The 12,347-nt window shown below is 35.9% G+C and overlaps 1 protein-coding gene across 1 annotated transcript in view; it reads right to left on the reverse strand.

Moving 5' to 3' along the window:
* Positions 1 to 12,347, reverse strand: part of SEMA6A (semaphorin 6A) — a 167,253-nt gene that overhangs the window by 65,236 nt on the left and 89,670 nt on the right. Inside the window, exons 4-5 of the mRNA XM_081321924.1 lie at positions 2,952 to 3,012; positions 299 to 361 (exon numbers count right to left, since the gene is read on the reverse strand). Coding sequence (XP_081178050.1) covers positions 299 to 361; positions 2,952 to 3,012 — 124 coding nt within the window. The remainder of the gene's footprint in view (positions 1 to 298; positions 362 to 2,951; positions 3,013 to 12,347) is intronic.

Raw genomic sequence — 12,347 nt, forward strand, 5'->3', positions numbered from 1 at the left:
TGATTATCTCCGATAAAGACTCTGTATTATATCAATTCCTAGTAGAAAGTTAGCAGGGTAGTAAGCTTCTTAATGCGTCTTCATTTCATAGTAGTTGATATTTTTTGTTATAATGTTTCATTACATTACAAGTAAACTATGTTTTGAAAAGTAAAACCTTCAATAAACTGTTGGGAAAAAACAATTATTAGCTAGGAAATAAGGGGCATGATCCAATCTGCAACACAGAGAGCAGTGTAGGATAACAGTCAAGGAACTGAACAAAGTGGCATCTGCTGGAGAAATGAAATTTGCCTACCTTATGTTTTCCCTTCATTCTGCATGTATCTACATCAAGCTGTCTGGATTTCCATGTCAATTTCTTCAAGGATCAAGAAAGAAATCAATTAGCGCCTGGGGTGTTTGTATTTAATTTTAAAAGGAAAACTAGCTACTGAATATCAAATTCTCAAACACATTCCATACTTATTCTATGCTTGACTTATTCTAGCACTGAAGTCTTAGGGATGTAGAACATTTAGTTAGCATTGACTGCTATTTAGTAATCTCAAATTATATATTTTCTATACTTGCAAGGGTGTTGGTTAACAGGCAAATATTACAAATCAATGCATTCTCTTTATTTTTATCTCTCAGAATAGACTACATATATACATACATCTATGATCTATCTAAAATAGTCTTGAAGAAACAAGTCTCGGGTAAATTCATGTTTAAAAAACTAAAACCCAGATCACTGAGGTAGAGCACCGAAATGTCTATGTACTGTATGTATATACACAAGTACACAAACAGACGTATACATAAATAAACATACAGGCATATAATTTTGTACCAGTAGAGGAGCAGAATTTATAGCTTCCTGTTGTACTGTGGGGTTCTATAGTGCTCACTGAGTTTGGTGGTGTTCTTGCAGACCTTTCTTTACTAAACTAGGTAACATAATCAGTGTGAAAAGGACTGTGGAGGTTACCTAGTGTTATTAGCAATGATGTTGTCTGGTTTGGTAGTGGAATGTCTGTAAGAATACAACCAAGCTCAGAAAGCATATAATCTTGTTCTGTTTTGTTTTAAGAAAAAAAAATAAAACACACTCATATACAGTAGATCAAATATTCCCTGTTGTTGTTTGGAAGTAGTGTTTAGTCAAATAAAATGTTTAGAGAAATAAGCACTGCTGAGTTAGGAATGCTCTCCACTGATTCAAAGTTGTACACAGCACGTCATTGGAGCTCACTCTGAAGGAACAAAGAAATACGACCAGAGTTATCTCTTAATTCTAAGCTGGAACACAGTCTGACAGCTTCTGATAGGAGTGCTAGAGAACAAGTTTGTATGTAAAAAATATCTACATTCCCAGGTAGTGCTGGAAAGACCACAGAGCCATGGATAATCATTATAAATGATCCCAGCTAGAAGGCCAATGATTTTATCTGTCTAAGGCATTTTCAGTAGATTTTACCTATAAAAAGACTTTCATCAAACTCTAATAACGAGTCAAAAATTTGATGTACCTAGGCAAAATTGCAACAGACTGTTTGTCAATGGGTCCTGAATGAGGAAAAAAACAATGAAGAATTGGATTTAAAAGTATCTACCGATGGTGTTTTGCCATCTTAGTGAAGAAATTGTATACCCTTTGCCAATTGTCAGTAAAAAGAGAGAGAGAGAGAAGTATCTGAATTTCAATTAAACTGAACATTTCATAACATAGAAACAATATGTTTCAAGGCAAAGGATCATCAAACATTTACAATAAATCCGAATATTTATTTTACATGGTTCCTGGCTCCAGATCCAACAAAAAAATGACGAACAAAGTGGGAAATACACTATTCTATGCAGATTTAGATTCTCACAAAGACATGTATTCCTAGTCAAGCAACCAGAGCAACGTTAGAAGCTTGTTTTCACTGTTTTACTCATGCATTTTTCATTCGGAAGCCATTACAAAACTTTTTTTTTCCATTTTTGCTTAGGTTGACTTTAAAAAATCACTTAGATTTTGTATACTATTCTACCTGAAAAATTTCAGCCCAGCTTATTTATTGCTCTGCTTGACTTTACCCCATGAAAACAATAGTTTTAAGTTACTTGCTTGTAAGTGAGAAACACCGAAAACTCGAGCTAATTATAGATATACAATCTGAGTAGCTTGATGTAATGCTAAACAAATGATATATAAAATGCATTAAAGCTAACAGTTATATTAGGATTCTGGACAGTATTTCCATCCATATCTATAATTCAGTGATTAAGCATTTTTGCAAAAAATTTTTTGATGATACTGCATCATCGTTCTTTCCCCTCAGCTGTGTTATCTTACACTTTAGCTGTATCATCTGTCTTGAGTATGATGTAATAGATGATCCCTAGGATACTAGAAGTGTTCAAGTGCTGAAATGAATGGAGTTTTTCAGCCCTTCCTTAACACATATACATATCCTATTAATTTTGGAATACTTAATGCAGTACTAACAGAACAAAATATTGTGGATGCCTTCTAAGTTTTATCTTTAGTCTTGAGTACCTGTAGTCTTCAGGAAGAATTATAAAAATCATAAAATTATTGTGTTTAGTATCTATATGTCTATATATCTATTTAATTCCTTAGAAAAATGTGACCATTAAACTAGTTAAATAGAATTTGTTGAATAACTAGTATTTACTATAATATCACAGAAGTCAGTCAAAACTGTATGACAAGTAAAAATGTTGGAATGACTGTGTGCCTCTTATGGTAATGCAAAAATCATGCTTATAATCTCAGCTAAGTTACTTACCTAAAGTACATAATGAAAATGGCAAATGTATTCACTTTGCTTATATGATAACTTAGAAGCTTTTAAAATGATAATTTCAAAAGCAGGTCTGGAAAACCTGAGGAGCAAGAGTATTTTTTCTTATTTATTTTTATTGTCCTTGACTTGTGAATAGTAGAAACTACTTACTTTGCTAAAATAAATCTCTTCTGTATGTGATGAATCCATATCAACGGTATAAATATGGTCCCTGTAAACAAAGGGAAAAAAGAATGCCAAGATAAACTCAGATGGTTCACATTTCACAGGAAGAGTGCTTTGTGTTCAAATAAATCATTGTCCCTTAGCCAGGAACTAAGGATAATATCAAAGAACACTAGGCAACATATCTTATTCTTTCTTTGTGTAACAGAAGATAAACAATCAATACAAATTCAACACGAACAATTCTTTCAATATGTGCTATGAATGAACAAAAGGTATAAAAAGGAATTAACTGAGAAGACAGAGGTTCCCTATAATTATTTTGGTATAGATGTTTTATATATATTTGCAACTACAGAACAAGTCAACCTGAAAGACTGCAGATTGGGATATATTGTAAGATAACTACAAGGTTTGCATAATTTGGAAAATATTTGACTCGTATAATTCTTTAACAATCTTACCATTGATAAAAAAATCTGGGATAGATATTCCTATTAAGAATTGTGGCTCCTAATATGAAAACACATACCTGCACTGAACATGTATTCATGGACATTTTGATCTTTAGCTTAATTTTTCATTATTTTGCATTATAGTCTAGTAAGATTTAAGCAGGTGGCAGATGCAAGTGATGTTGTCTAAGCCTAAAAGCTAAGCAAGTTCAGGACTGGTTAGACTTTGGATGGGAGAACAATATGAAATTCTGGGCATGTCAGCTAAGCTTGAAAATAATAAGATAAATAAGATTATGGACAAACAATCTGCAGTTGACCCTTGAAACCCATTACCAAAGCTCATTGGAGAAGTACCATCAGACAGTATGCTAAAAGATAGCAATAGAGCCTTCACAACCACCATAATACAGCCATTCAACTTGTATATGCTATAGCTCCTTTAATCCTAGAGATGCTTAGCTATATGATAAAAAAGAACAGCAGTACATACCAGTCCTCCCCATGTCCCAGATAATGAAGTTAGAGGCCAAGATCAAGATAGCTTGGAGAGAGGTTAGTTAGTTGTGGAACTACAGAAGGGTGTGGAGATTAAGAAAAAAGAACTGGCTACTGAAAAAAAAGTAAGGGCCTGACTCCATCTGAAGCCCTGTTAGACTTCTAAACAAAGTCTCACAGTCCTGGCTACAAGGCTAAGGAGATGCACTACAGAAGCACAGGCCAAGAAGATACATGCCCTGTTCACAAAGGGTACTTCCAATTGCAGGGCAACAACAGAGTAATAGCACAGTCAGAAACTGAACAATACTGGGAAAACATATGGGAGAAACAGAAGACACATAACAGTATAAATGATGTGTGTTGAAGGGCATCATTTCCTTTTTCACAAGCAGAAATATACAGTAAAACATTCTGGTACAAGTAGAACTTTGTATCATCTCCCTGTCCCAATAAATCACATGGGTCACAAAGATGTTTATTTTTCTTCAAATGCTTAAAGGTCTATTCTCAGGTCTTTTGGGTGACATTCAGTGAGCCTGAAGTGCCCAACAGTATATGCAATGCTAAGGTGGTGTTGTTTTTAAAAATTATTTCTCCAAGTTCAACAGAAGTGTGGCTTGATTTATAATATAAACAGGGAGAAAAGCTCACATCATCTTTTTCTGGTTTTTGTTTTGTTAAATGAATAGTTAAGTTATGAAGGTAAGACTTATTTTAATGTAAGTTGTTTGTGTTCTCCTTTTTTTCTTTCTCTGAGAGTTCAGAATTAATAAATTAATAAAATTAGTTGCCTTAGAGACAAATTAAGGTCAAGGAGCACAGATATGATATTCTTCTACACCAGAGGTCCCCAACCTTTTGAGCACCAGGGATCGTTTCCACAGAGAGAGATTTTTCTGTGGCATGGAGGGTGCGTGGTTTCATGTACTGCCAGCATCCCATGGATGGGGCTTTGCTTGTTTGTGCAGACCAGTTTCTGGCATGCCGCAGCCCGGTGCTGGTCCACGGACTGAGGGTTGAGGAGCTCTGTTCTACACCCTCTTAAATAATGTAAAATACAAGGGAAATATCATTTTATAAGACAGGAGACAGCATCAGTATAATCAAATCTTGAATGATTGACTATGAATTTGGAGCAAAGAATAGGAGGATGAGATTGATCAAAAAAGAATAAATCTGTAAAGAGTGGTCTTTCAAATAACATTAATTGTCCACCTACTTCTTATGCACAATAGGTCTGCTATTGAAATTGGTATCTGCTATTTTAAAATAGTGCAGTATATATAATGAAATAACTTCTATTCATATTAGCTTTTTCAAATCTATTTGGAGGAAGCAAGGTTACTTTCTAACTAAAGCTGATTCAAAATATTTCCAGCAAGCCAAAATACAAACAACATTTTTTCACAGGGAGAAAGGGGGTTTGTTTATTAACAAAATCAGGTTTTCGTAAGTTTTTCATAAATTTCCTCCCCTTTGAAAGCAGCTTTCATTCTAAGATGCCACGCCGAGAAAAGTGTGGCTGTATTTATTTTTATATTCTTTAATCTTCTGTAAAAACTGCCATTTACTTTTATGACACATTTAATGCTTATTGTTTCCTTGACTCCATTGGAAGAACTTTGATCCAAAGTTAATACAGAGCTACTCTTTTGTTTGGTTTTTATTTTATAGGTGAAAACGGTATGTCCTCTTTCTGCAGATTTTCACTGTAAAGCTCTGGCAAAATAGACCAATAAGTTAAAAACAAAAACATGCATTTGAATGGCAAATTAATAAGTGATTATTTATTCCTGGCAATATCTAAAAAATGTTCCGTTTACCCTCAGTTATAAGTTTTGTATATAGTGAGTGCAAAAAAAAAGGAAAAAAAAAGAAAATGGTACAGCTTTGTATTTCACCCCCTTCTAACTGAGGAACCCTATAATGCAGTGGCTCCCAACCTTTTCTATACCCTGCACCCCTAGAATGCTTCTGATATATTCTCGCACCCCTTACAAAAGTTCAAAATAACAGCAACCAATTATGCATATACATTATAATTTTGAAAACCCAAATTTTCACAACCCCTGGAATATCGTTTCATACCCTCAGGGAGTGTGAGCACCCCAAGTTGGGAACCCCTACTATAATGACTTATGACAAATTTTCCAGCCAATTGTCAGAAAAAGAAGAAGCCAGAATTATGGACCTATGTGGACTCTGATTTCCAGATAAGTTAAAAAAAATGCTTCCATAATGTTACTTGATTCACAGTTGTTTCCATATAAGAACTGTCAAGTACTAAAAGGGTCTGCTAAACTGAAGATATAAATCTGTGCTGTTTTGTTTTATGCTGATTGTTTGTCATCCCGATCTTGCTAATTCATTTTTTTACACAAATAAACCAATTGCAGCACTTCTGTTTTTCCCCACGTCCAGTTAATAAAATGTAAATGCTGCCTCTTTCTGACCCGTGGCCACAGCCATGGGCATTAAATGCATGTTATGATTCTGGTGTGCACCTGGGAGGTATGATAAATTACCAAAAGATGTAGTGGGAGAGAAAAAGGCAAAACGAACACCTGAAAAATTAAGTGTATTTGTGAAGATGGCAAGAAGAAATGGGAAAAAAACAATCTTCTCATGTAGCTATTATAGGAAGCATTATTTAATTATTCAAATTCTGCTTGTCTTTCATGTACTATCCTCTTCAACACTTGCCTCATATCAGCAAGATGATCTAACTTTCTTATGATTTTTTTTTTAGCAATGGAGTCCTAAAGTATATAAAGAGATTTCTGCCTGGCCCTTGAGAGTTCAGATCACAATACTTTAGTAAAGCTAACCATCCAGGGGGCTATGCAGTTTATATTTAATGACATAAGTGCTCCAAGGATTCACTACCACTTTATAGCAAAGGTCCCCAACCTTTTGGAGCACCAGGGACCACTTCTATGGAGAGAGGTTTTTCCACAGACCAGAGGGGGTGTGGTTTCATGTACTGCATCCTGCGGGTGGGGCTTTGCTTGTTTGGGTGGACGGTTTCTGGCATGCCACGGCCCGGTGCTGGTCCACGGACTTGGGATTGGGGACCCCTGCTTTAGAAGATTTCATGTGGGAACTATTAGTTTGTGTTACTAGCTTGGAGAAAGACACATTTATTGGAATTTCTTTAAGCTAGTTGGAGCTTCTCCAAATGTTATACAGTACTTACAGAATTAACAGTGCTCACATTAAGCTGGATTGCAACCCAATCTAGCATCCTAGTATATAAAGCACTGTAGGGGGCAAGTGTGCATGGGATGCAGCTAGGGTTTTGTTGTATATGCAAACCCCAAAGCTGAGAAAGAATGCATTGCCTTCAAAAATAATAAACAAGGAAGCAAATACATTGAAGTTTATCTCTGTTCAAAACAAATTGTGCATAAATTAGCAAAGGACTAAACAGGGAAAACTGGAACTTTGTGGGTGCTTGGCTCTTATCAGTTTCTGTCCAACTGAAAAATGAGAGGGGAAAATTTACGCAAGATTCTGGCAACAGCTATAATCAGTATAATATAATCAGAGTTTTTATGGATAATAATTGAATCATACAAACCACTTTACAATTTGATGGTGAATCAGATACTATTCTGATGCTGTTGAATTGCAAATTATATCAATGGTTATCAGTATCAATAGTTCAGCAATGAGTTCCCATTCCTGACCTATTATTGGGTGAAACAATGACTTTCAAACATTTTGTCCAAGAAGCTCTTTCCATATTATGTAATCTTGATTATCATCTGTCTGCTCCCGCACACTGTTGAAGATTTTGTCATTTATTCTAAGATGAACATTAAATTTATTCATGAAACTGGCTCATCCTTTATGCCCTTCCCTTAAGTTGGAGTAGGGTGCTAATTAACAATGATTACATAACTTTCTGCAACTGCACAGGGTAAAAATTAATATTTAACATGATATTTATCCTCAATAGATGATCCTTCCATTCTGCAACTCCCAATAAGCTGTTAAGCAGCCTCAGGGTTTGTAACCGAATGCAAACAAACAAAACCTACTGTGTTAGATTATTTCTTCCTTGGTCTAGCAGGGAATGTTCAAATTCTTAATTTAACATATTGTAATCAGGGCTTGATGTGTTTGTCATTAGGTTTTACGAAAAATATACCTATGAAGTGCACAGGCAGCTGTGTTCTACACAAAATTCAAATACACACGGAGGCACAAAACCTGCATTTTCATGTAGATACATCCATCCTTTCAAGCAAGAGGAGACTGAACTTTTTGAAATGGAAATAGTGCAGTAGAGGAAAGCATCTGAACTACTGGTCCAACAAATGGGTAAATGGGTATACATTTATTACTCTACGAATCCTTATTTTATAACACCTCCTTTTGCTATCAAAGAAGAAATTAGATTTTGAGAACATTCAAATAATCTGGAGCATAGAATTTGGCTTTCATTAGGGCTTGTGCATTAGCTGAAATTCTGACACCACCAGGCACAGCACCTAATACAATTTCTGCTAAAACGAAAAAGTGAAAAAAAAACCACAAAACTTTTCCGGAACAGACAATTAAGGATGAAAAAAGAAGAAATGTGGCTATTCACTACCTCTTTAAATAATGGCAGGATGATGTAAATCTACCTAACAAGTAGCCAAATAGCCATATAAACCTGAAATGGAGGCAACTTCTTATGCTATAACTATGTAATATTAAAATATATTGTTTATTTTGGGTAAAGAAATGCAATATACTAAGTTTGTTTGCTTGTTAAACTCCTTTCGTTGGAATTCCTATTTGTCACTGTGACAGTTACACCAAATTGCTAAAGCACAAACAGCTATAAGTTTTCATTCATAATAGTTATCAAAAGTTGATTCACTTTTTAAGTTTATTACCTAAAGAAGAAAGTGACTTTTGCTCCATTTTATCCTTATTTATTTTTAAAAAGAATAATTTTTGGAATGCAAATGTTTTTGTGTAATTTCAGTGCAGAAAAATGTTGTTTCTCTACTGATGAATGTCAAATATTTCAAAACCTTCACTCTGACATCTTTCCAGGTGATAATTTTGATAATCTTGTAGTGACCGAAGCCTCAGAAGTGCTTAAACTGGGGTGTCAAACTTGCAACATCACATGATGTGTCATGACATATCGTGACTTTTTTCCCATTGCAGGCAATGGGATGGGCGTGGTTTCGGCATGATGCATCCAGCCCATGGGCCAGCAGTTTGATACACCTGGCTTAGAGGAATAGAAGAAATGATGTGCAGAAGGCTCCCCCAAAGCTAGTAGTCTTCTTATACTCAGAAAGAGAACAGAAACAGTAGTAATAGCAAAGAAAAGCAAGAACAGGGCCATCCAGTCATCAATTGTGGACCTTTTTATGGAAAAGGAGGGACGCGGTGGTTCAGTGGGTTAGGACGCTGAGCTTGTTGATCAGAAGGTCGGCAGTTTGGCAGGTCGAATCCTGAGTGCCACATAACAGAGTGAGCGCCTGTTACTTGTCCCAGCTTCTGCCAACCTAGCAGTTCGAAAGCATGTAAAAATGTAAGTAGAAAAATAGGGACCACTATGGTGGGAAGGTAACAGCGTTCCATGCGCCTTTGGAATCTAGTCATGCCAGTCACATGACCACGGAGACGTCCTCGGACAAACGCTGGCTCTTCGGCTTTGAAACAGAGATGAGCACCGGCCCCAAGAGTTGGAAACAACTAGCACACATGTGCGGGGGAACCTTTACCTTTTACCTTATGGAAAAGGAGGTTTAGGAAATGATTACTTAGGCCAAAGTTGCCTTTCCTTTAAGACAAAAGGTCAAAATTTGTTCTCTGTCATTTTAGAGTGCAAGACATGGAATCAAAATCACAATAAGGCAGAATTCAAACGTGATGCCAGAGGGAAAAAAGAAACCATAAAAGCAAGAGCATCTGTCAAGAATGTCCTCTGAACAGCTGTTGGAGTTTTGACCTAAAAGGACCTTTCCAATTCTATAAAAATACATTTAGTCTAGACATGGTCTAAATTTTCAGTTAATATGAAGTTTGCAATTTCAGCGTAATTAAATAATTGATGCATGATTGGTTTATCATCGTTGAAAATACTCTTTAGGTTTCTTTAAAATAAATTTATTCTACTGAAGGATGCCCAAGTCCAGCAGGTGGCAAGAACTTAGGATAACTTTCAAACCACTAACTAACATCTTCACATGTTCAAGTTATTGAGACAACATTTTAGCAGTTTATTTATTCTAATACTTCTGGTTTTGAATAATACTGTTCTGGAATATTTTTTTTTACTAATTCCATTTTCAGTTGCCATTTCATGTAACTATTTTGAATTGGCCTAAGTCTAACTAATTTTTAAATGGAAAATCATGTTAATTCTTCTGCAATGGAATATAAATTAGCACATGCTCAAATTCAGCTTTGGAAGAGGCTGCTCTACTAGAAAATCTTTTGAAATAATTTCCCTACTTATCCATAATAATGGGTCACAGGAAGGCATCGTTAGAGACAAACAATTTGCATGCAAGCTCAAATCATCCTAAGTGAGTAATGAAATGTATGGTGAGATGTCTACTGCATATTCGTTTCCCATGGATAAAAAGTCTGTACACACTTACAGCTAATGTAAGTGGTGACTGCTTGTCTTCATATAGTCACATACAAAGGTCCTTATACAGAAGCTTGAGGATTTTGTTTAGCACAGTATAGAACACATTTTGACTCAATTCAGGAAACATGAGATGTCAAAGTAAAGGGTTAATAATGATTGGCTAAGCAGGTAGTTTCCATTGAAACAATTCTAGTAGTGCTTTAGGCAGTGGTGTATCAAGTGGTAGTAGTGATATCTGCCTTAGATGCAGACCCAAAGGGGCTACTGATCTAAATGTTTGAGGAGGCCAATGGTGGGAATCACATTACTGGTGCCTGTGCACCATCCGTTATTTGGTGGTCAGTGGTGGCACAGCAGTGAAGGAAAAAAAAAGTGCCTTCAATATAGGTTTGAATCCTGGCAATCACCCTCTGCAATGTCCTTGGCAGCATTCTTCAGAAATAGTTTGCCAAGTCCTTCTTCCTAGGATTAAGAGAAATGAATGATCTGAGATCATCCAAATGGCTGTGTGACTAAAGTGGAATAAGAACTGTGAACTTCCTGTTTCTAATCTGAGGCCTTAACCACTATACCAAACTGGCTATTAGCACTGAAGGGGTGGGGATATTAAAAAAAAAAGGTCTGTTCTGGATGTCAAATGTGCTAGATAGGCCACTGGCTTTAGGAAACATCCGTCCTTTTCACAGCCCATATTTTATTTCATATTAATAAAAAAGATTTACTCCTTGTGACTTGTTTTTTTAATTAAAATCCCTGAAAGTTATTAGCTAGAGACTGGGCAATATGCAGCCCCAAACAGTATATGAGATTTTGAAGATAAAACAAAAAAAGTTTTTCCATAATTTGCATAACGTAATACAGATAAACTTCAAATGTGCCAAATATGAAAATACACATATTTTCCATTCTTTTCTGTCTGGATCTTTCTTTGCTAGAATTTTAAAAAAAATGGTTGAACTTCATTACAATTTAATTTTATAACTTTGTGGAATGTACAACATTGTTGCTTGTTTTCCAAAACATGCAGTTAGTTGCTTTTATAAACACAGGAGAATGATGCCAATATTCCAAATGAATGAGTAACTACTATGCCTATTTACTGTGCCACTACACAGTATATACCAGCTGCAAGGGAGCAACAGTAAGAGAGGGCTATTGCTTCTTGCTCAAGTTGTTAAGCTTCCTGAATTCCTCTAAGTGGTCGTTGTCCACAACAGAATACTGGCCTAGATTGGTCCACTGGGGTTCTTTTTAATTTCTTACATACTAGATAAATATGTAAATTGGGTTGGTAACAGCTGAAGCTATCATCTAGCGCCTTCTGATCAGGAACTTTACTAAGGCAATATAAGTGAAGGCATATAAATACATTCTGACTAGCATACCAAATGGGTGAGTTGGTGGGAGAGAGCTTGATTTTTCAGTCTATAGAACAACTGCCGATTGTTCCTATTTTCCAGTTCTGAGGGAACATTCTTTTTGTGCAGGATTAGGCAACCTGGTAGTCTGCAGTTTTTTTTTTGAACCTCAATTTCCACCAATCTCAGCCAGCATCACTAATGTGAAGGAACTGTAAAAACTTTCATTAAAAACATCTGGAAGGCCAAAAGTTGTTTGCTTATGCTATTATAAAATTATTGCTATTTTTAAAAAGATTTCTAGCCAGAGTCCAATCAGATTAAAATAGGGATGGGCAACCTGCAGCCCCCTTTTCATAGCCCATCAAAGACCGTGCCAGGGGTCCTCAAACTTGGCCCTTTTATGACTTGTGGACTTCAACTCCCAGAATTCCTCAGTCAGCGTGCCTGGCTGAGA

Source organism: Vipera berus (genome assembly GCF_964194415.1).
Source record: "Vipera berus genome assembly, chromosome: 2".
Lineage (NCBI taxonomy): Eukaryota > Metazoa > Chordata > Lepidosauria > Squamata > Viperidae > Vipera > Vipera berus.